General features: G+C 34.3%; 1 protein-coding gene across 5 annotated transcripts in view; it reads left to right on the top strand.

Annotated features, from left to right (window-relative positions):
• Window positions 1-6,083: 6,083 nt before the first annotated feature.
• Window positions 6,084-25,935, top strand: part of LOC111507110 (anillin) — a 39,787-nt gene continuing 19,935 nt past the window's right edge. Inside the window, exons 1-2 of one of the 5 annotated variants that reach the window (XM_023162363.2) lie at window positions 6,084-6,375; window positions 22,630-23,570. In XM_023162363.2, the coding sequence (XP_023018131.2) occupies window positions 22,650-23,570 (921 nt within the window). In that variant the 5' untranslated portion in view covers window positions 6,084-6,375; window positions 22,630-22,649. The other 4 variants (XM_023162366.2, XM_023162362.2, XM_023162364.2 and 1 more) reach the window with 4 other exon arrangements.

The raw sequence follows: 25,935 nt of genomic DNA, 5'->3' as shown, positions 1-25,935 counted from the left end.
CTTTCATGCAGGAGTCAGTTGTTTTGCTACAAAGTCAGGAACGGACTACCCCCGATAGTCCACACCCCAAAACTTTGAAATGACAGATATTTTTCAATATTTTTCAACAAATTAAGGTTACTTGGACAATTTTATGAATAAAAGTACTCGTGTGGAAAGTCGATCGGAGCAACGAGTCTTGATAAAAATGTAGTTTCACTCGACGACATCAAACCCGCTCGTCCACCATTATTTGAAATGAATAATTATCAAAGCAGAAATAATAATGATAACGTTAATTCAACAACATTTATCCTGAGATGTCTACCATTATTCGAAAATATTAGTTTTTAAGGAAAATGGAAATGATAGGTAAAATGTTCATAACGAATTTTTATAATGCAAACACGTTTAACTAACGAAACTCAAGAGCCTCAAGAGCAAACAGAAATGAAAAATCCGCTACAGAAACTGCTCGATATGACCACCTTCTCTCTCTATACATTTTCTTAGTCTGCGAAGACACCCTCTCTGTACTTGAAATAGCATTCCAGGGTCGTTTGGTATGGCTTCACAATGTAATGTTATTCTATTCAACAATGCATCTTTTGTGTGAATAGGTGTAGCGTAAACAAGGCTTTTTAGATGCCCCCACAGAAAGAAATCCAATGGATTTAAATCCGGAGACCGCGATGGCCATGAATATGGCCCACCTCTACCAATCCATCTATTGTGGAAAATATGGTTCAGATGGTCACGCACAATCAAACTAAAATGAGGAGGAGCGCCATCATGCATAAACCACATATCTCTTCGGGTTTGCAATGGAACATGTTCCAAAAGTCCATTCAAATCGTTCTGAATGAACTCCAAATAACGTTCTCCATTCAATCGGTCCTGTAGAACGAATGGTCCTATAAGATGGTTTCCTATGATACCAGCCCAAACATTCACGTTGAATTTCCGTTGGTGTTTGGTTTGCAATATCCCATGGGGATTTTCTTCGGCCCATATATGGAGATTATGAGAGTTGATAACTCCATCTCTACTGAAACCTGCTTCATCAGTGAATAAAACTCGATTAATAAAAGTCATATCCTCTTTTTGCCTATCCATGAACCAATTGGCATATTCCAGTCGTGCTGGAAAATCTTGAGGTGTCATGGCATGTACCTTCTGGATGTGAAATGGGTGGAGCAGTTGTTCCCTAATTATTCTATGAATAGTGGACTTGGATGTATGGAACTGTTCTGATAGATTTCTGATGCTCATTGAAGGATCATCAGCGACGGCTTCCAAAATATTTTCCTCCAATACAACGGTACGTACAGTCCTAGGAGCGCCCTCACCACCTCGTTTTGGCAAAACTGTACCTACAATAATATCGAAATAAAACAACGTGCTCAAATTAATTATCAATTATTACATACCTGTCTCCCTCAAGCTGCGATCGACACGCTAGAATGTTTCTCTTGACGGTACCGTTCGATTGGGAAAATGCTCGGAATACAAACGACGAGCTTCTGCAGCATTACAAAATGCTCGTCCATAAAATACATGCATATCTGCATATTCATTGAATGTAAACTGTTCGGCCATATCAAAAAAATTCAAAATATCCTATAGAATATTGACAATACAATGATAGTCATATGACAACGCACCATTCAACAAAACAAAATCGCATTCCAGTTTCTCATTTTTTATCAAAACTTTCTAAAAGGTTTTTTGTCAACATCTGTGAAAGAAATGGAACATAATTATTCCCTGGATATTTTTCACCTGTAGTTCATTCGTTTGCTTTTTATTAGTATAGTAAATATTTTTTCCGATGTGCGTTTTTTCAGCTAAATTTAGATTCGTGTTAAAGAATTTCTCCCATAAAATTATAATTATCAGTGAAACTCCTCAACAGTTTAGCTGTGAAGAAGAATTTGAAACATTCGAATGTTGAGTTTCATGAGATTCAGATAACTGATCAACACGAAACGTGATTATTCCACACGTATTATGTACATACAAAATATGGAATGAATTCGATATTTCATAGTAGAGTAGCTTGTTAGTTTAAAAACACCACGAATCTACAGAACTTGATATTTCTTTTGAAAAAATATCTGCTATCACAATTGTGACTTAAACTTCCATATAGGTACTGTACTTTTTGTTTACGACTTCATTTTAGCATACTTTGTATTATTCCTGTTATAAATGTTGTTGAATTAACGTTATCATTATTATTTCTGCTTTGATAATTATTCATTTCAAATAATGGTGGACGAGCGGGTTTGATGTCGTCGAGTAGAACTACATTTTTATCAAGACTCGTTGCTCCGATCAACTTTCCACACGAGTACTTTTATTCATAAAATTGTCCAAGTAACCTTATTTTGTTGAAAAATATTGAAAAATATCTGTCATTTCAAAGTTTTGGGGTGTGGACCATCGGGGGTAGTCCGTTCCTGACTTTGTAGCAAAACAACTGACTCCTGCATGAAAGCTCATCGACGGAATTCATTTGTTTAGTCAATTACCAAAATTTGGATGATTTTGAATATTCACTTGAAAAGTTATCAAAGAAAAACATTTTTCATTTTGTAACTTCGAGGGCCCGTAACTTGGTTACGAAGACTTTTAGGAAAAAAGTTATATGAAGTACTGGTGATATTTTGACCCCATCTATACATTCCCGAGAGGAAAAGAGGAAGTCCAGGGACACCCTGTATAATTACACAGATAGGTCATAATAATGGTTTCAACGCAGATAGTATCCAAAAGTTAGTCAGAAAACGAAGCGGTAAATTCACTTACAGATTAATATACCCTCAGGTCAAACAATCAGAAAGCAAGAAATAGGTAACTCTAACATATTTTGGAAAAAGAACCAAGATAATTGCGGGTTTCTTCAGAAAAAAACATGTGGAAGTGGCATTCAGACCACATGCTGATTTCCTTTTCAATGTCAAAAATAAGGTGGAGTTTATCAGCTTAAGTGTTCGGAGTGTAATAGTGTTTATGTGGGACAATGTGGGCAAAATTTCCAAAAACGGTATGAACATGAAAGGTCCTTCAGACTAGGAAAAAATGATTCGACGTTATCAAACCATTCCTTGGCATGCAACTACAAGTCCCGAATCTAAACGACACGGAAATTTTGCACTATGCAAGGAAGGGTTACAAAGTCAATTACTTAGAATCGTTGGAAATTCACAAACATAAACATTGCGGGTGCTCAACTAAGCCAAGTACCTCTATTATTACCTTCAGGGGTGCTATATAACGCCTAATGTAATAAACCATTGTTAGTTTAATGTATAAGTTTGAAAATGTCCTTATAGGACGAAACTGCAGTAACGTTAGTTACAAATAAAAGTTGTGAATAACATAGAGAGTTTCAATTCTCTTTTCTATATTTTTTTTTTTAAGTTTTTGGCTTTCTACTACTTCATCTTGATACAAAAAAAGGATTAGGGAATCTTGTTGTTTACAAACTAAGTGATGATTATGATATGTGAAATTCAAATGTGAAGCTTTAGCTACGATATGATTGTATCATTATAGTTCCCGGGTTACTATTTTCAGAAATATATGAAATTAAAAAAAAATTGTTTTTGTTTCAACCGTCCCCATGCCAGGAGCGGGTACAATAAATACAATAAAATAAATACAATATCCTTAGAGTAGTCCAAAGAATAGTTTCTCAAATTTTAAATTTTTGCCGCATATTTAATAAACACCTGTATATCAGTGGAAAAAAACCTACTACAAATTTGTCATTTCACAAACGTATTTGTGAGATGAGTAATTTGAAGTAGTATAAGCAATTGAAGTCGATATTTTCCGGTTCAACTGGAAACGGCCCCAAGTCGATTATTTTCAATAGAATCCTGAGTATTTTTTTGAACCATTTATGGAATTTGAAATTTTCTTTAATAAATTGAAAGCGGTATATTTTTAGGAAAGATTAGTTTTTGGGAAAGAAAGGTTTACTTTTTACTACTCCATCTTTACACAAAAAAAAATCCAAAAAAATGGAGGAAGCAAATGATTTAAAAATGAACTCTATACATTTTTTGTATAGAGATGGAGAAGTAGACAGACAATTCCGCTTTCTGCTTCGACAAGTTTGTTGGGGGTAAAAATGGACATCAATATGTCTTGACACAATCATGTCGCTGGAATTGCAAAGTCTGCTTCTCAAAAGCTTGGAACACTGTTCCGAACCAGAAAACTGAACATACCAACAACTTTTATTGTTTTATAAAGCTCAGATCAGACTTTCTTTGGACTATTGTTCTCATGTATGGAGCTCCGTTCCTAAGCATACCCTGAAGCTGTTGGATTCCATCCAGAAAAGAGCCATCCGCTTGATTAGAGACACGAACATCACTTGCAACCTTGATAGTCTGCAACATCGAGAAAAGGTTGGAGATTTGTTTCTCTTTTATAGATACTTTCACTCGAGGTGTTCAAGTGACTTGGCACATTTGATTCTACCAAGAGCGGAACACATCAGAAATACGCGACCTGTGGCTGCTCATCGTTTTGAGGTTCAACTCAGTACACTTCGAACTTCACTGTTTTACAACTCTTTCATTAATAGAACTGCGTTTATATGGAATTAACTTTCTGAGAACGTTTTTCCAAATGGACTTGATCTCCAGCGATGATTCAAATCGAATGTGAATCGCTACTTTCGCACAGGCACAGTTCTCAGAACGCCTTCAGGTTTTTCCTGTTGTGTTTGTGTATTGTCCTTAAAAAAATATTCTTATAGCCTTTACCACTGAGGTAACAGAACATTCACATAACGAATTAAACTTGAAGTTATTCGATAGGGATTAAAATAATATCATTAATTCTTGAGAGGCTTTGCACTCGTCTATGTTTACAATCTCCAGCCAGAAGCCAGATGCGATTTCATAAATCTATTTTCTATTATCGAAATTCTCCTCATACCGCACCAATTATTTATATTTTTTCAAATGAAATGTATGCATTTGCAGTCTTACAGTCTAATATAACAATCCCGTACTTTTTACTATTTTTCATAGAAACATTTTCGAAAAACTCTGCCAAGAATATACCTAATAAACCAAAATGCAGGTGACACTCTGCAACTTCTTCTTAGATAAAATCAATCCTTGGAAAGAGGCTGTTATAAGTATTTCTATAATTTTCGAACGCAATTTTTCGTAAAGTGCTGGGAAAAAATCAAAGCAGCTATTTGAAAAAGAACTGAAATCCCTTGTTTTTGACCTCATTGCTACTCCTCGTAGGTGATTAAACTTTCCGATTCTTTTGTTATTATTTCCTGGAAGAAAGATATTGAAGTGGAAGTTTTCAATATCACACTTTGTATCTGTCTGTCTTTCAAGCAGGAGGTATTAAGAGTTAGTTCTTGAGTAGCATTCAAAGATAAAGGAACAATTTGTCAGCTTTATCATTCTTGGAGGTAGAATTTTCGAAATTAAGTTCTGGAATCATTATCTCCAAAGATCACTAATAAACTAGGGGTGATAATCCTCCGAATTAGGTCTCAAGTTAACGCCATTATCAAAGATGAATATTACAATGATCGTCTTACTAGTTGCTGAAGTATCCGAAGATTCGTCGAAAGAATAATATTGTTTTTGTGTTTTCAGATTATATCATTTTGATTCATATATCTCGGAGAGATTTAAGATGAAAAGTTGCAAAGCAAGAATTGTCGACGACTTTTTGTTTCCGGTTAACCGAGTAATTATAATGAAGGTAATAAGATTTTCACCTGTTAGTTACTGCTATTATTTGAACCCTGTAGTTCTTGGAACCCTGGAAGATTGTTGATATATCGTGAGAGCTTATTGCAATCATACTTTAACAAAGAAATAATTATCCGTGGTGCATCAGAGTTCTGATACCAAGTCTGTCAACTACGCATAACTACATTCTCTAACACAGAAATTTGATAAAATGCTTTTACATACAACAAAATGCTTATCATGGACTAATCGTCTAACTTACTTAGCTTGACCGGGTATCAGGTTTCAATTTCATAGGAAACGAGTAAACTGTAATCTCATTTGCAAAATGATTCAGCTTTCAAATACACAATTCAAACAGTTTTCATGTAACTGTCACAGTGAGTGTGTTTATGCGATAACTGGACCCAAAATATTTATTTATTTATTCTGCATCTCGGAAAAATTGAATAAAACCATTTGATAATGATTGATGTGCTAGTGTATTTGCTTTGCTCTGTTTGTATTTACTCTAGTACTAATTTAATGAAGGGTTTTTATCGATTCTGGTTTCTTGTCTGACGCAAATGATGTTATTCCATTCATCTGTTGGCAGCAAAAAGACTCACGTTTAGTCTACAGTTCTACGGAGAATCCTCTTTTCGGAATAAATGTAAGTACTCACTAAATTGCAACCATTTATTTTACATCATATTTTTAGTTGTTTGAGGATCTGCGGTTTGCCCCTTTTTCACTGTTTTGTCCGCGAGTTCTCTTCTTTTTTATTCAGATCAAATACACTAGGCTCTTTCAAAGAAAACTCTGTTAAGTGTCAAAGCTTTCTGTATATGTATTTCACACATATAATAAGAAGATTGCATTTCATGTAAAAACATAAATATATATAATATATAAATATAACGTTGTTGAATAAAAAAATTCTGGATATTTCAACTCAATTCAAAAATGTTTATTCAATTTTGGTTAAAATTACGGTATTTGTGGTAGTATTTTGAGAGGGACCCTGCTATAGTCTTATGCCTCTTCAGGGTTACTGGATATTACAAGATTTATACAAATATATTCCGGATAGGTGCATATGAAATGCTCAAGTTCTGGTAAATTTTACTTCTTCAATTTTGTGGTGTCGGATACATCAGGAGTATACAAGCTGACTTGTGGCTCTTGCCCGAAACTGTATATTGGCCAAAACAGGTAGAGTTGAAAATCAATCTTCAGTTATTCGGGTAATTTACTGAATGATCAATTATAGAAATTAATAACTCTCCGTTACTGAATATTTTTCCAAATGTGGAAACTGGGACATAGCTCAAGTATTTTAATTCATTACAAACTTAGGTAAGAATAAGGTACTTGAAATGTAGGTACTTCAAATTGTAGAATAAGTTATATTAAGCATTGAATATGTAGAATTAGTTAGTAAAGACACGCCCGAAGAAGTCATTGTATGGCGAAACATTGTATGACGTTTTTGTAAAATCGTTTAGTGAAAATCTCACAATAAAGTGTTTTTCTTTCAGTCCTTAAACAAATCTCTTGGTTTCAAACTGATATAAAATTTCTTTTTTATTTACTGTTAGGTAATCCTTTTCCTAAAAATGTTGGTACCGAATATTGTGACGTCGACTTATAACTTTTTAATAATGTATTAAAAATACACGGTGTAACTAAATGAGTGTAAAACATTTGAGGAGACGATTTCTCATCGAAAAAATATAGAATTTTTCATTTTTCATTGGAGCTTCTCTTGTTAAGATACAGCCCCTTAAAGGAGGTACATAAAATTTGTATAACAATTTTTCTCACAAGAACTAAAAAAGTTACAATATTGAAATTAACCTAACGTTTTGTGCTACCAAAAAGACACTTAGCCAGTAATTTATTTGGTTTACCCCATGGTTGTAAGGGGTGGAAAACGCAACCCCTAAAATTTATTTCCAATGTAACTTTTTGTCTTATTATTTGTTTACCATTTAAAAATTTATTTCCGCTAGCCTGTTTCATTCTAAACAAAAAATTTCTCTTGGGTTTTTTGCCCAAAATAAACCAGTTCGCAGCAAAACATTATTTTAGGAACAACTACAGAGATACATCGTCATAAATGCGAAAATACGAAACTATTATATCTAGTAGGTCGCTATTAGCGATAGTGACAAATTGGTATGACGCTGTCAGTTTGTGAATTTTCGAGATTGAATTAATACTAATTGTGTATTGTTGTTCTGTTCTTAATTTGTTACTTTAATAATTCACTTGTTATTAAAATGGCATACACAAATGAGGGAATAGCTGATATGCATTACGTTTACGGTCTGTCGCAGGGGAATGGGTTAGAAGCTTCTAGAAGATATGCTGAAATGTATCCTCGACGGCAGCATCCTTCACATAGAATATTTGCTCGACTTCATCAACGATTACGCGAATATGGTTCATTCGACAAAAGAACGCAGGATTGTGGTCGCCATCGAGGGGTACGAACACCACAGCTTGAGGAAGCAGTACTTAATTTGATTGAAGAACAACCTACTACCAGTACTAGAAAGATTGCTTTCTAGCTAGCCGTCATATGACGGTATTTCGAATTTTAAAGGAACAACTCTTATACCCTTACCATCTGCAACGAGTACAGGCACTGTTACCGCGAAACTTTCCGAACAGTCTTGAATTTTGCAATTGGATGCTGGAAATGATTAGAAGAAATTGTGACTTTCTGAAGACAATAGAATTCACAGACGAATGTAGTTTTTCTCGGGACAAGATTATTAATTTTCATAATTACTACATGTGGGCTGATGAAAACCATCACGCTATTGTCGAAACTAACCATCAAGAACAGTTTTCTATTAACGTGTGGCTCGGAGTTTTTGGGGATGATTTAATTGGGCCTCATTTTCTACCTCCTCGATTAAATGGTGAGGCATACGTTCAATTCTTAAGAGAGGTGCATCCAGTACTGCTGGAGGAAGTTCCTTTGGGCGTCAGAATGGATGTTTTTTATGCATGATGGGGCTTCCGCCCATTTTAGTCAAGTAGCACCTCAGCATTTAACTGAAACATGCAAATCAGTGGATAGGTCGAGGAGGACCACAGAACTGGCCCGCTCGAACCCCGGATCTCAATCCTCTGGATTTCTCTATTTGGGGCCATTTACAGCATTTGGTTTATCGTACTCCTGTTCGCGATGTAGAGGACTTAAGAAACCGCATCATCGATGCGTGCAGGGTGACCAGAGATACTCCAGGAATATTTGAGTGAATACGTGGCTTAATGCGCCGACGTCTAGACGCATGCGTAATGCCTGAAGGTAGACATATTGAACATTTACTATGATTTCTACATGTTGTGTGTTTTGTTATTAATAAATTAGTAAATAATAAATCCAGTTCGCATTTTTGACGATGTATCTCTGTAGTTGTTCGTAAAATAATTTTTTGATGTGAACTGGTTTATTTTGGACATAAAACCCAAGAGACATTTTTTGTTTAGAATGAAACAGGCTATCGGAAATGAATTTTTAAATGATAAACAAATAATAAGACAAAAAGTTACATTGGAAATAAATTTTAGGGGTTGCGTTTTCCACCCCTTACAACCATGGGGTAAACCAAATAAATTACTGGCTAAGTATCTTTTTGGTAGTACAAAACGTCAGGTTAATTTCAATATTGTAACTTTTTCAGTGCTTGTGAAAAAAATTGTTATACAAATTGTATGTACTCCCTTTAAGGGGAGTACATAAAATTTGTATCTGTAAAGGATCTTAACAAGGGATGCTCCAATGATGTTTCTTTATATGAAAGATCCTATCTTTTTTTCGATGGGGAATCACCTTCTTAAATGTTTTACACTTATTCAGTTACACCCTGTATAGAAAGTTTATTATTCCTCTTTTATATTCATCTAGGGAAAATTTGCAAAACTGTCATCAGTGTTGAAACAGATCTGAATCTTCATAACTAAATTATAATAGATAAAAAAAATAATATTTACTCTACGTATTATTAAACGAATGTCACGCTCATGAATGTTAACCTAACCGCGCTCATCTGATGGGCCAATATTCATATTTTTCTCTATCTTACGGCAAATTTAATCTGTCGTTGTTTTTTCCGCCCTACAAACATCTCTGTGTACGCAACGTTGCCATTTATAAGTTTTAGTCGCACAAAATAATTTTTTTTTTACATTCATTCAATAAACATTGGTGCTGTTGAATACATTTCATTAGCAGGAAGTTTCTTTAGTGAATAAAACACGTTGCCCCTTATTCTATTACCATTTAGCTGCAAGTGTGAGTTTATGATTTAAATAGAAAATGATAAAATATCTAGAATCACATTCTGACAGCAATGTTTCTGTTTCAATGCAATACTATTTCTGAGAATGTAGATCCTAGCATTATGGAATTTTAGTTCAACCCAGATGTACCGCTCAGTAAAAGTAAGGTTAAGTTAAACCATCAGACACCTGTGCAGTATCTTTCCGTTGGAAGAATCGTTGCAAGCATATTTCTATGAAAAGCTGAAATTAATTTCATTTCCATCAACAGACCGGTTTCGGAGTACTAGCTCCTAGTCAGTGCCAGGCGGGCCGTTTCAGACGGGGTGTACCGTCTGAATATCCCGAACATATGAAATTCCTCTCAACAGTATCAAATTTTTACTCGAACTTAGCCATTATATTTAGTATTGCTATTTTATTAAACTAGGGTAAGTGAACTTTATAATAACTATATGATATAAAATTATACCTCAACCGAAGACGCGATTCTTGAACTGACAGAATTGATACATAAATCCTTGGAGAAAGGAAAACCTTGTTTATGTGTATTTATAGAACTAACGAACGCTTTCAATACTGTTGATCATCAACTACTCCTACAAACTTTAGAAAATAATGGTATCAGAGGGAACTGCCAAACGCTTTTTGAAAGCTATCTTCGAAATAGAATGCAAGTTATGCGAATTGCAGATGCAATCAGCAATCAAAAACAAATAGAATGTGGAGTCCCACAAGGTACGGTACTGGGTCCTCTGCTTTTCAATTTATATCTAAATGAATTATTCAATTTGGACAGCGTTGGGAAAATAATTGGATACGCAGACGATACTGCGATATTCTATGAGGCAGACACTTGGCTTGATTTAAAAAAGAACGTAGAAACAGATTTCCACTTGCTCAAAAAATGGTTTGACCAAAGGCTCCTTACAGTGAATCTGGAAAAAACTAATTTTCTTCCTTTTAGCTGCAATCCATCCAATGATTGTCCATTTGAATCTCTTGATGTCGGCGAACAAGGAAAAACAATAAAAATAGATTCCCTGAGAGAAATCAAATACTGGGGCGTCTCATAGACAGAAACTTAAGGTGGGACTCTCATATAAAATATACAATAAAAAAACTGCAAACAATGCTTCACAACTTCCGTTCCTTGAAAAATTACTCACCTCAGAAAGAACTTAATCAATTATATAGTTCCCTAGTAGAGAGCCATTTGAGATATGGTATAACAGCATGGGGAACAGCTCTGCGTGTACACCTCAATCCGTTAGAGGTATTACAAAGGAGATTCATGAAGTTGATCATGTCTAGAAATTCACGTTTCTCGTCAGATCTCCTGTATAAAGAGTGTGAAAGTTATGGATATGAGACAATTATATTACTATTGTACAAACGTGAAGTATCATTTCAGCAAAAATAAAGTATCATCACGAAACCACGACTATAGCACACGACATCGCGAATGTTTTGTAGTTTCTACTCCATGAAGGCCATACATATTTTTATACAAATATTTATGTACTTACATATTCTTTATAACTTCTTGCGAAACAAGAGCTCTGCTCTTAGGTATCGCCAAACCACTTTGTTCACATATTTTGTTTCAATTGTACTCTAATATGTATACGTTGTGAATAAAGTTATTATTATTATTATTATTATGTGACAGATTTCAACTTGAATATGATTTTTATATTTGGCGAATAATGATTATGTGTTTTTATATTTTCAAATATTATACACAATAAAAAATAGTCACAAATTTACAAAAAAAAAACTGAATATTTTTGTTTTTAATGATGAACAGAATGCGATGGAATTTTGGACACAGATAAAACAACACCTGCTGAATCCAGTGGAGTGGTCAGAATTTTGATGAAAGTTCTGAAATTGAATTTGAGGGCAAATTTAATATGCTTCAAATGTCATTTCCTTATAAGTTCTTCAATAACAAGCATTTCGTCGTAATTTTGCAGATATCTTTTCAAAACTACGTGAATGTTGTCACATTTTTTCATAAGAATCAGTATATTTTTCCATTTTTTACGTTGAAAAGTAATAAATATTGGCTCTGGAAACAAAAGACTCGTTCGTTCTATATAATGATATCATTCAATATAAATGAGTCGTTTTGAGATGTTATAATAATGGGGGTTTTGCCAAGAGATACGTATAAACGACTGATCTTATGCTGGTATTCTTGGCAAATATATCATCTACAATCTACATGGTTAACCTCATCAATTTCTGTACAAAATGTTGATTCCCGAACCTACTATATGAAGACAAAATTTTGAGTGGTTTTTCTGAAGGCCCTCTCTCTAAAGTGACGTCTTTGTGTTCTGTAATAATAAATATATTCATTCAATTGATATCCAAAATCATATTGAGCTGCCTAATTTCAATACATTACTTCGTAGCACAGTCATATATACTTACATATATATAATATTTTTATTTAATAATACTCACCTTATTTTCTAATTATAAACTCATCAGATTATACTTATTGTATATCATAAATCTATTATAATTAATTTATTCGAAGTATAATTTGAGCAGAAATAAAAAGAGTGAATATATTGTAATTTTATCTTTATTTGTACTCAGTTGCTATATAATTCTTACAATCTGAATTGAAATGAAATGAAAATATATGTACATCTTTCATTTTATAAAGGACCAAAGTATTAATTTTCCACTTCTTTATCGTATCATCTTCCCCAGAGTCGCTTTGTAATGAAACAACATTGAGGCGAGCTTGTCCAATGTAGTGACCACATACATTCTCATAATTACAATATAGTGTATTAAGTAATTCCTCAAGAATTAGTGGTAATATTGATGTTGACTCCAGGAGTTGATTTTGCAGCACCCAACCCCATTCTTGGGGTACTAAATCACCCCCTAACCATTTTTGAACCTGGTAAAAAACGATTTATATGCTGATTGGCTGTTGCACTTGTCGGTGGACGATTGGACATCTGGGCATTTTTATGAAGCTTTGTTGATTTTATGAACTGAGTATATCCCAGGTGATCATTCTTGTCCTCAGATTTAGGAGCATTAAATCGCTATTAAGATGTATGATTCATTTTCTTATAACTGCTGTATAGGGCAGCCTTCTTGCAGGAAAACTTGAGTCAGTCTGCCGGAATTGAAAAATGTTTCTAGAGAGTTGATGAAAGTTCATTTCCTTTTCTACACAGCCACTGAATGCATGCATTTCTTTAATGTCCCCCCCTTTTATTTTTTGAACGGGTCAACTCAAATGATTGAAATTTTGGATAATGAAATTAATGCATGAATACTTTATTTTGAAGTGAAATTGACAGATGAAACTTTCAAGATGACGACTGGGCGCCATCTAAAAGAACAGCAAGTGCAAAGAATTGGTGAAATGGTAGTAAATCCTGAACAGTACTTATTCCGTCGCGAATATTTGTGAGGTGTCTCCTTCTACTGTGTGGAGACTTTTGAAGAGAAATAGGTATCATTCATATAAAATTAAAATGGTACACCAATTAACTGAAGATGACCCTGATCGAAGAACAGAATTCTGCGAAATCATGACGGAAACCATTGCAAGGCATCCTACCTATCTCCACAACACTTGTTTTATTGACAAATGTATAATTTTTTTAACAGCAATGTTCACAGACAAAATTGCCGTTATTAGAGTGACACCAACCCTTACGTTTGCCGAGAAGGACATACTTAATACCCAGAAAAAATAACGTTTGGGCAGGCATATTGGAAAACCATATTGTAGGACCTCTATTTAATCATCAAAATTCAACAGGTGAACTGTATTTGAATATGTTGAAAACTACTGTTGACCCTCTCATCACTGAAATCTTCAAAGTGAATCCTAATGAATTCGATATGGATATTGTATTCCAGCAAAATGAGCACCACCACATCACTCCAGACAAGTGAGAAACTATTTGGATACTACTTTTTCCGGTCATTGGATTGGCCGTCGAGGTCCTACAAAAGGGCCAGCCCGCTCGCCAGATTTGACACTTTTGGACTTTTTTATGAGGCTATTTGATGCAAAAGGTATACGACACTGAACCTGCGTCAATATTGGATATACGGCAGAGAGTAATGAATATTTGTAGAGATATTGACGTTACTGTGTTCGAAAATGTTCGGCGTGAAATATCGGATAGGCTGTTCATATGTCAAGAAGTTCAAGGCAAAGATGTGTCACAAGACCCTCCTTTCTATTTAATTTTTTTCCCAGATGGCGCCCAGACGCCATTTTGAAAGTTTCATCTGTCATTTTCACTTCAAAATAAAGTATTCATGAATTAATTTCATTATCTCAAATTCCAATTTTTAGTGTTGACCCGTTCAAAAATAAAAGGGGGGACATCAAAGAAAAGCACTGTATGCTTTTTGGGAAGGGGTACTTTGTCAAAACTTCGTGACTAATGGATTTGTGCTTTGAAATTGTCCTTTCCAACTGTTTTAAAGACAATTTCTTCTTTGAGTGCGTCCAATTAATATTACGAGCAAAATCATGTCTTCTCCAATGATGACGTGGGTCCGCCCATGTTTGGATTCTTCCATAGCTTCGCCTTTATTCTATAGGTACGACGGCATGCAAAAGAAATCCACCATCGATGGCATAAGTCACATACCATTTATTTAATAATATTTCATTAGTTCAACAACTTTGTACAAGTATTATTCCCCGAGATTCACGGTTGATCTTCCATTACAAAGAGTATGGCCGAGCGTTGCGGATTCTCCGCCCTCTATCTCAAAAACGGTCGGGCGTATGAAAAAATAAAACAAAATTTGATGCAAATTTTATCCTCTACAATTTTTACACTGAACATTAACATCATTTGAGCTATTGAAACCGGAATAATCACGAAAAACTGATTTTTGTGACCTTTGACCTTGAAAAACTTCCGGCACAGATTATATGAGACTTTTGAGACAACTTTTAGATCACCAAAATGAAGATGTATACGAGTTTACAGTTCATTATTTCTCATTCCGAGGTTAACCTCTATTTTTGATTACGTAACGAGACTGTCATCCTCTGAAAGTAGGTACTAACTTTAGTTGCTATGTAAAAACTCTCATCTCTTCAGATAGTTCTTTATTTATATAACTATTTATTTTCAGAGTGGTACAAATATATGCAATTTAGACAGTGTGGGGACCCTTGAATTATAACCTGTCAATTGCAATGTGGCCACTGACTGGCCAGTGTCCACTTTCAGAGTAGCTGAAAGGAGTATGGGTGGCTCATAATTTTTTGATTTGCCATTTTTATCGGTAACAAGAGGCCCCAACATGGTGCAGAACCCGTAGCACTTGCATCCTCCTATAATTTCTAAATCCCCGTTTAAAGCAGATTTTAATCATTTGAGAGGTAGTAAACAAATGTTAATCTTCTCAATAAACTTTCACTTGCAATAATTCCACTTGGGTCCTGCTTGGTAGCGCTACTGATGGTTGTTATTCGATTTAAGCATGGAATATTTTGGCACTGAATAATTGAGCAGGTATGAAACATTGGAACACTCTGATTTCTATTGGTCCAACAATAATCATGATAACGCCCTTCTTTGACGGAAATTCATCCAAGGGATCGAAACAAATATGAATAATCAAGTTCAGTAAATGACAAACTGTGTTGTCTTGTAGTGGAAAATTCGGGAAAACCATCATTATCCTCATAAACCAAGCTAATTTATTATGCTAATACCGGGATCTTATAACTACCTGACTGGTGATTATTTTATCTCAACCCTTAAATGATTCAGTTGAAAGTTGCAGTTTTGTGGGTGTAGTGTTTCATTTCGGAAAGTAGCAAGTCCAATTGGTTTTTCTCTTGTTTCCGACGGATATTATGAAAACACCGTTCCAGAAGGCAAAAGAAGTAAGTGAAACCTACTTAAAAAATTGTTTGATGATTCTATCATTTTGAAAACTATTTTTCATTCAAATTGAAATGGTTATATTTTTAGGAGTGACTAATTCTTGGGAGTTTTTGTCTTTGTAGTACTCTATCTTGTTACAAAAAATTGTTTGAGTCTTCCAAAGAAAGGAAGGATGTAATCATTTTCAAAATAAGCAACTGTATACATGGATGTGTAGATCATGCAAAGAAGTAACTTTCAGACACAAACTGGAAGGAAAAGCCCTCCTGAAACAGCTTCTTTCATATAAACATTGAATTACAACAAAGAAAATTCTTTCGAAACAAATACTTTTAAATATACACTGAATTATACAGATGTCACTATTCTTCACCTAGTTTGTATTTCAAACATTCGTTATGGAATAAATTCAAATATCATTCATAGGAGTTCTAAACTAAATGAATGGTTAAAATTTGCACACTGCATGTCATCATCACTGGTAGACATCGATGTTTCGCCGTAAGACAACTGCCTTAGGGCTCTTTAGTACCGATCTGTTTAAATCTGTTTAAAAAAATCTGTTTTTCCGTTAATCAGCTGCCGCCCCCATACGAACGACAACTCTCAGAAGTTGAGAAACTTGTGCGAGCTAAGGACTAACGAGGTCTTACCTTTTAACGTGTGATTCCTAACATTATAAGAAAAAACACACAATTCATTCATGAATTACAATTTTTTATGTCGCGGAATTCAAACAAGATTCCTCTTGGCTGGGATTTAATCAAATACCTAGGTGAATGAATGTCATTACGATGTCATCGATGACATAAGTAGATCAAACTTTTTCCGTGACATAAAAAATCGTAATTCATGAATGAATTGTGTTTTTTTTTTCGAATAATGTTATCCAGATTGGTACTGAAGAGCCTTAAGGCAAGTGTCTTACGGCGAAACATCGATGTCTACCAGTGAGGATGACAGTGTTCCACGTAAGTGCAATTTTTTACTATTCATTTATTATAGAACTCCTGTGAATGATATCTGATTTTATTTCATAACGAATGTTTGGAATAACCAATGTAGAGAATAGTGTCTTCTGTATAATTCAGTGTTCATATAAAAGTATTTGTTTCGAAAGAATTATTATTTCGTGTAATTAATAATAATAATAATAATAATAATAATGAATTTATTCAAGCGAAGACATAAAATACAATGTTACAGGCACGCATAATATGTGGAATACATTGATACGATACATTGGTTACAATGACCCTAATTTATTCTGAACAAATTCAAGGAACCCACAAAGGAAATCCTGTGCATGGGTATACTTATCTGCTCAACTTTGATTTCTCATCATCATTTCAAAATCGATGAATTGATGCTGTACCTACCTGTGTAATTAAAATGAATATAAATATGTATATAGAAATGATGTAGAAATATGTTAATATTAATAATTATTTAAAAAAATAAGAATAATAATATTACTTTTGATTGTGTCCTAATATTGTAAATAATGCAATGTTAGTTATTTTTCAATGTTTATATGAAAGTAGCTGTTACTGGAGGGCTTTTTCTTCCACTTTGTGCCTGAAAGTTACTTTTTTGCATGATCTACACATCCTAGTATTGAGTTACTCCTTTTGAAATTGATTGCTTTCGTTCTTTCTTTGGAAGATTCCCCTATTTTTTGTATCAAGATGGAGTAGTAGATAGCCAAAAATATACAGGGTGTTCCTTAAACACATGCTAATATTTAAGGAGGTAATTCTTAGACCCATTTTATGGAAAAAACGTCCTATGAACGTATGTCCTAAACGCCTTAACTTTTGAGATACGGGGTGGCAAAGTTTTCAAAAATAATCAGTTTTTGAATAATAACTGAGATAATTTTGTAGACATCTTTGGCATATTTGGTACATGTTCCATGCCTCAAGGCGCATTTTCTGATGTACAATTTTCTTAATTTTCTCTGCCAGTGGCGTACGTACGAGTTTTGAAATGTATATTTTTGGCGAAAAAAATACTACGCCACTGCTTTATCTTGAATTAAAAATTATTTTTAAAATCCCCATACATTTTTGAGCACATTTGATTTGCTGGGTTTTCTTTGTCCGACGCATGGTTTTCGCTCAAAAAATTAAAAATCGCTTTACTTAAGGATAAATTCTTAAAAATCTGATGCGGTATCGTGCATCGACTGAAAGCAAACTAAGAGATCAGATTTGTTGCAAAATAATTGAGGATCTAAAAGGTATTTGTTTGTTGTCAGATGCACTGTTCTCAATTAAAATTACGTCATAACGCAGCACCGCTTAATAATTTTTGAAAACATAAATTTAGTTATCCTGGAATAAATGACGTGTAGCAGAATTTATTTACTGCACCTCTTGGAAATATGGAGTTTGTCGAATGCGGAAATAGCGCAAATGCATTACGTATATGGCCTTGCCGATGGTAATGCAACAGAAGCCAGGCGCATTAATCAGGAAAGATATCCTAATCGTGCCTTACCAGATAGTCGAACCTTTTCAAATATTCATCGTCGACTTGGGAAAACTGGTAGTTTCAAGAAAGGGACTCCGGAAGGTAGACCTCGTATAGTAACAACTCCTGAAATTGAGGAAGCGGTGCTGCAAGAAATTGAGGAACATCCTGAGACGAGTACGAGGAAGATCGCTAGAACTCTGGATATTTGTCATCAAATTGTTTGGCGTATTTTGGTTGATTTTTTGTTATACCCATACCATATTTCAAGAGTGCAGGCATTACTCCTCAGAGAATTTCCACAGCGTGTGAACTTCAGTCAGTGGTATCTACAAAGTATTGCACTAAATCCGCAGTTTGAGACACAAATTTTGTTCACAGACGAAGCAAATTTTTCTCGGAATGCCATTCAAAATTTCCATAACAATCATGTGTGGGCTGAAGAAAATCCCCATGCAATAACCGAAACCCATTTCCAACACCAATTTTCGGTTAATGTATGGGCAGGAATTATAGGCGATCATCTAATAGGCCCATTTTTTCTACCAGGACGCCTTGATGGTCGTTCTTATTTACACTTTCTCGAAGAAGACTTACCTGTGTTATTGGAAGATGTGCCACTTGCGTTAAAGAATTGAATATGGTACATGCACGATGGCGCCCCTGCTCATTTCAATGTAATTATCCAAAACCATTTAAATACAGTTTATCCTAATCGTTGGATAGGTCGCGGAGGACCTCAGCAATGGCCAGCAAGATCCCCCGATCTCAACAGTTTAGATTTTTTGTATGGGGTCACCTTAAAACTCTTGTGTATAAAATTCCCGTTAATACTTTAGAAGATTTAAGAGAGCGAATAGTTGCCTTGTGTGAAACTATACGAAATACGCCGGGAATATTTGAACTGGTGCGTAATTCCATGCGTAGAAGGGCGGAAGCATGCATACTAAGTGCAGGTGGCCACTTCCAACAATTTTTATAATCAGTTTTGGTATTATTACTAATTAACAAATTTGTGCTATTCGTTTAGACTTACTGTCACAAAATAAAATAAAACTCGTTTTTGTGAAAAATTTATTTTTTTGCAGATTATGTTTTCAAATATTATTAGGGAATTGGTGATGCGTTATGAAGCAATTTTCAGATTCTCATTCATTTTAGAATTGATCTAATTTCTTAATTTGCTTTCTGTCGATTTTTATTTTTTTGAGTGAAAATCATGCGTCGGACAAAGAAATACCAGGAGATCAAATTTTCTCAAAAATGAATGAGGATTTTAAAAATGATTTTATTTTGAAAAGAAAGCATTGGCGTAGTACTTTTTCCCCAAAAATATTCAATGCGAAACCCGTAGGGATGCCACTGTTTGAAAAAATACAAATTTGTGTACATCAGAAAATGCGCCTTGAGGCATGGAACATATGTACCAAATATGCCAAAGATGTCTACAAAATTATCTCAGTTATTATTAAAAAACTGATTATTTTTGAAAACTTTGCCACCCTGTATCTCAAAAGTTAAGGCGTTTAGGACATACGTCCATAGGAAGTTTTTTTCTTAAAATGGGTCTAAGCATATGTTTTAGCATGTGTTTAGCATGTGTTTAAGGAACACCCTGTATATTTTTTAATTTTTTCTGCGAAGACCTTTTTCCAAGCTTTCAAAAAATATCTTCAAAAAAGAAAAACTACAGGCTAATATTTTGAAAATTATCAAGGCTTTAATATGAAATTTCAACTAAAAAAGTATAACTCAAAAAAACATAAGTAGTTAATGGAAAAACATTTTTGTTGGAGAGCCACGTTTTTACCTGTATTTTCACCGCTCAATCGAAACTATAAATATTGTTGCTACAGTTTTTTAGGGTAAGACTTTTTCCATGAAATGTTCTGCTCTTCAAAGGTCTTTTTTTCAAATTTTGATAAGTGCAAGAGACTGAGATATCCGTAAGAAAAAACTGTTTTTTTGTCATTAGCTCAATTTTTTTATAACGTTTAAACTAAACTATGTGTTTACGCAGCATTACTCAATTCTCAAACTAGTCTGGATAGAATGACGTATCGAATGACACTTCAATAATGATTTTCTGAAAAGGCGAACTAAATTTCATAAAATGGCACTCTCGAACTAGACTATACCTTCTGCTGTGATCTAGTACGCTTCCACAACAGAGTTCAGGTGGATTGTCCATTATGAAAAAGTATACATTATTCCATTCAAGTTCCGATTTAACAAAACGGTTGTGACAGCATAGATAAGAAGGTAACTGATGAATCATTGTAAATAGTTTCAGTTCATGAATAGGTTATTTACTAAAAAGTATGCTGTGTTTAACTATCAATGAACTTCAATATCCGGTTCCGAATTGCTGAGAACAATACGTGACAATAAGGATAGCCGCAGTCCCATAAAATAAAATAGGCCTCCAATACATTTATTGCAGATTTAGCAAGCATGGTTTTTTAGAAAGTATAGAGTTTCTCAGTGAGTATTTCTGACAATTTTATTATATATTTTCCTACAGCGAGTGTGAGAAAAGCGAATTGATGCATGGGGTTATCAAAAACAGGAAGAGTTATATGGGGAAAAATTGGTTTGATGATGAATGATGAAGTTCATCATTTTGTTGTTGTTGAAAAATTTGGATCAATAATGATGTCATTTAATAATTTTCAGTTAGGTCTTCATCGGTGAAGGATTTACTGCATTTAGGGTATTATTTCATGAGTAAGAGGAGGTTCCCGTTGATTTTCTAATAAAACTGTCTCTTATTTTTTATTAATCAGGTTAGATATTTAGATTATAATTGATTTATCACCAAATGAAATGTTTATTTCATAATTTTTCGTAAATATCTGAATCACCAACAATTTAAAAAGGTTTATGGATAAAAACTTCAACTGTTGAAAAAATGACATTTTATGCTGAAACAATCTTGTTTTACAATTGTCCGTATCAGTTTCCCAATTGACAGAAACACGCAATGATTCCACGAAAATAGTTAAACATAAACAGCTGTCAGGATCTACAAAAATCAGTTTTCCGATATACAGGGTGTAACAAAAAAGTAGGTCATAAATTGAACCACTTATTCTGGGTTAAAAAATGACTCACCTTAATCCAAATGTGCACAAAAAAAAGTTACAGCCCTTGTAAAGTACAAAATGAAATTTGATTTTTTCTAATAGTTCAAAAACTTTTTGACATTTTGTGATTAGAATAGAGCCATGGCTTTCTAATCGTAGGAGCATCTTTTTCACATCCTTTTCAAATTTTTATGTTGAACGGTTTCATTGAAAAATGTACTGAAAACTAAATAATAGATAATTCGGAAGGTTCTAGGTAGCAGTCAACACACCACTCTCCTCAGCAATCGACGGTATTCATCAGATAAAAAATAGAAAAATCGTTGGGAGTAGTGTAAACCTGATAAAATATGTAAATGCTATGATTAGGTACTATGAGAGTGATTGATGGAAAAATGTATTATAACAGTATATGATTTCCAGTTTCCACTTATTCACTGACTTTTCTGAATGACACACTCGACAATTGATTCAACTGTCTTGTTTCGAAAGTAACCAACAATGATATATAGATATACTAGCTTTTACCCGCGGCTTCCCTCGCATTTATGCCAGTAAGTAAATGTCAGTACAATAGAAATGAATCAATATATGAACTATATTTTAATGCTTGCCTGGGAGTATCAATTTTTTTTAAATATTACATACGATGAAGTTTCGAAAATTTAAAATATGCTTTATTGAATTGCAACAACAAATGTTAAAATATATTTCACTGTAACAAAAATAAATAATTTTCAATTCTTACAATTTAAAAAGATAAAATGAAGATTATTAATTTAGGATATTTTTGTAGACTGTGCTATAAGTTTTTCCTAAACTAACCTGAAGCAGCGGGTATTATGGTACTAAGGGTTGGAACTTCATTACTGGAATTCTAGATGACGTTAAAGTAGCTAGATTTTGAGATTTTTTGACAAACAATTTTTTTGTCTTACATAAAAAATATTTTTTTCAATAAAAGTATTCTATGTTACTTCTAATACCTCCAAAAACATGTGTACAAAATTTCATGATGATCGGTTGAGTAGTTTTCGCGTGAAACCGTAACAAACAAACTTACATTCGCATTTATAATATTAGTAGGGATAGAGATAGCTACTATTTTTTTGGAATAATCATATTTTCAAGAAAATGAATAACAAAGACTTCTTTCAGATCCTCTACCAAACAGTAAAATGAAGCGTTCGACAAAGACAATATCAATGGGTACTTCAAGCCTAAAATTCTCAGCCGATCCCAAAAGTGACCCTGCAACTCCTGAGGTAACCGTGCCAAAAACAACAGTATGTAATATAGTAAACGACCTCAAATCCAACTATAACGTATGTTCAGAACAGTCGCAAAAACTGAATAACAGTACCAAAGAATTACAAAACGATCATGAAAGTAAAGAACGTGACGAAAACGAAAACCAACTCCCCAAACTCAAGATAAATCTCACAAATATCGACCAAAACCAATTAATAAATGATCTAACTAAATTAAAATCGCCAATAGATGATAAGAATTCATCAAAACTCGTATTTACCCACCAGAAAGAGGGTGGAGTGAGATTTCCAGATTCAAACAAACAAAAACAACCCATTATGGGAAGAAAGGCCCTGCTCAAGAAGGCAAATATTGACCCTGACTCACTCATCATACAAAGCATGATTCTGAACAAATACGAGAATGTTATCAACCACTACGTCAGTCGAATGTACAAGAGGAGATCGTCGAAGCAGAGCACGTCTGAAGATGACTGCGAGAGCTCCTCTTCGCCTTATTCAGTATTCACACCTTCTAGCCTCAGTCCAGCTGACACTCCTGCAAGTCTGAGTGGTGAGACAAGGAATAGATTCGAATTTCCAACTGTTGGAGAGTACAGGTATCCATTTTTTGCTGCAAACTATTACGTCCCGAAAAGGAATTTGGACTTTTTGAAGTCAACAGATGATTTCAACGTTGAAACTACAACGGAACCGAATGATTCGTTGACTTCCTCTGATATCGGCCAGGAGGGTTCAACGACGAGTGCATCAGAATATGATCCAAAAACTTTTTTGGAAAACGCCCTGGGTGATCTATCAAGTTTTACTCCATCAGAATTAGGTGATGTAAGTAGATTATGCCATTCTAATCATTGTCATTAGTATTTGAATCGTATGTTTTCATTATTGTTTTACTTTCTTAGTTTTCACCAACAAAAAAAACTTGGTAACGCAGTTTTTACTTTTTAGTGAAGTACCTTTTTGGTGAAAACTCTTGTTTATTTTATTTGTTGAATTGCTCAAAAACTTTTCAACACGATACTGCCATCGATAGTTTGCAATGTTTCCATTTTTATGAAAAGTGAGAAATAATACTTCCTAAGTTTTTATACCACTTGTATTTGTAACTAACCTTACTTCAGTTTAGATCCTTAAGCCAGTTTCAAACGAATACAATAAACTGAAATAATTAACAATGTTAACCCGTATACAGTGCATCCCATTTGAAACGAGCCATCCTGAATAACTTTTGGTACGATGATCTGGAGGAAAAATAAAAAACACGTCAACCATAGTATACAGGGGGACACATTTTGACATATTCACATTTGATGTTACTTCCCCTATCGCACCCCCAGAGCATGTCGCCAATTTTGTTTAAACGGATCACGGTCGGTAGCCGGGCGGTTCGACGTGGGTGCTTTGTTCAGTCAGTCAATCGGCCGATGCGTGAGTCGATGGTTGAAGCCCCAGGCTGAACGCTCGATTTTCACTTGCTGTCATCCAACCCGTGTTAGGAATCACACGGTAAAAGGTAAGACCTCGTTAGTCCTTAGTTCGCACAAGTTTCGACTTCTGAGGGTTCTCGTTCGTAGGGGTGCGATAGATGGTTAACGGAGAAAACATATTTTAAACATATTAAACGTATATATTGTTACGCATTATCAGATGCTCCATGATGAGCAAATTTTAACAAAGTATAAAAAATATGGACTGAAGCTTATGGTTCGGGAGCTACAAATTATTTGAGTTGAAATATTTAAAAAAATGTTGTTGCATTGGCATACTACTCGAGCGCGTCAGATATTGATAGCATCAATGTCCTACGTATTTTTAATAATGTTCGTATGTTAATCTGATCGTTTGCATGATGCTGGTGGTTATACGTAAGGGTTAAAAAAGAAAAGAAAAAAATTTTAATCGAGCGCGTCAGATTTTCTAAGGGGGTGTTAAGTGCAACAACAAAAAGCTCTCATTCAATAATCTGACGATTTCGATCTGACGTAAACTCGTGGCCATTATTATAATGTGAAAAAAAATCGCCATTTTGAAATACTCAAGCGCGTCAGATTAAGATATATATAGTTCATATTTATGTTCTAGACCTGCTGTCTCATAATCTGACGATTATCTAGAGCGATTCGCCTAATCTGACAGAAGTTTTTTTTTTTTTTTTTTGAAATCATTGAAATGAATTAATTGAAAAGCTCTGGAAATAGCATGCAAATAAATAAGTGTGTGTTTTTTAAGTAGAATACTTGTATTTATAAGAAAAATAATTTTAAAAAATACTCAAAAAATTTAATTTTTTTATAATCAATTGATTAATTAATCATCATCTTCATCATGAATGAGTCTCTGTGATCAGCTGTGATGGCGTCATGGCAACAGAATTCAGAGTGGGGACGGAGTGAGAGATTAAAGGATAGAGAAAAAGTGAAAGAGGAATAGAAACTCGGAGAAGGAAATATAGGTATAACACAGCTGCACGCATTGAACTTTATCGACAAATTTTTGTTAATTCGGCTTGCGGAAATCGTCAGATTATATATTTTTCGTTTTCTTTGAATTATTTCGTTCAAAATAAAAAAAAATTAGCTACGCTCAAGAATGTCGAAATGACATTTTTTTTACAATTTTACTGCCCTCCCCTTTCTTTACGTCCCTCTCAAATTGTCAGATTACTGGAATATACACTTTTTATCATGTAATTAACTCACCCTACCTTATTCTGACGCGCTCGAGGATTTCTAATGATCATTTTTTTTTACTAATCTGATCCTTTATCCTTCACGGGCGGCCTTATATATGGGGCTCATATTTGGTGGAGGTACTTAACCGGGTACAAGGTATTCCCCTGTATATTAATCTGCCGCGCTTTAGTAAATCCCAAAAATCCCGCTTGGGCTCCCCTATTATCATGGAACATCTGATAATGCGAAACAATATAGGGTGATCTATTCAAAAAAATTGGTGACATGCTCTAGGGATGCGATAGGGGAAGTAACATCAAATGCAAATGTGTCCTCCTGTATACTATTGTTGTCGTGTTTTTTTATTTTTCCTGAAAATCATTGTACCAAAAGTTGGTGGGTTACATCCGCAGTGCTTAAGCTTATGAATTTCAAAGGATTCCAAGTAATTGAGTTTCCAACTTTTGTCTGCGTAATGCAAACTTTCCGTATCGTTTAGATTCGGAAACTTGTTGCAT

Source organism: Leptinotarsa decemlineata, unplaced genomic scaffold (assembly GCF_025532065.1).
Source record: "Leptinotarsa decemlineata unplaced genomic scaffold, Ldec_3_MD MMD2_tig00000010_RagTag_RagTag, whole genome shotgun sequence".
Classification (NCBI taxonomy): domain Eukaryota; kingdom Metazoa; phylum Arthropoda; class Insecta; order Coleoptera; family Chrysomelidae; genus Leptinotarsa; species Leptinotarsa decemlineata.
The sequence above is the reverse complement of the archived record's forward strand: the minus strand, read 5'-3'. Positions and strand labels throughout refer to the sequence as shown.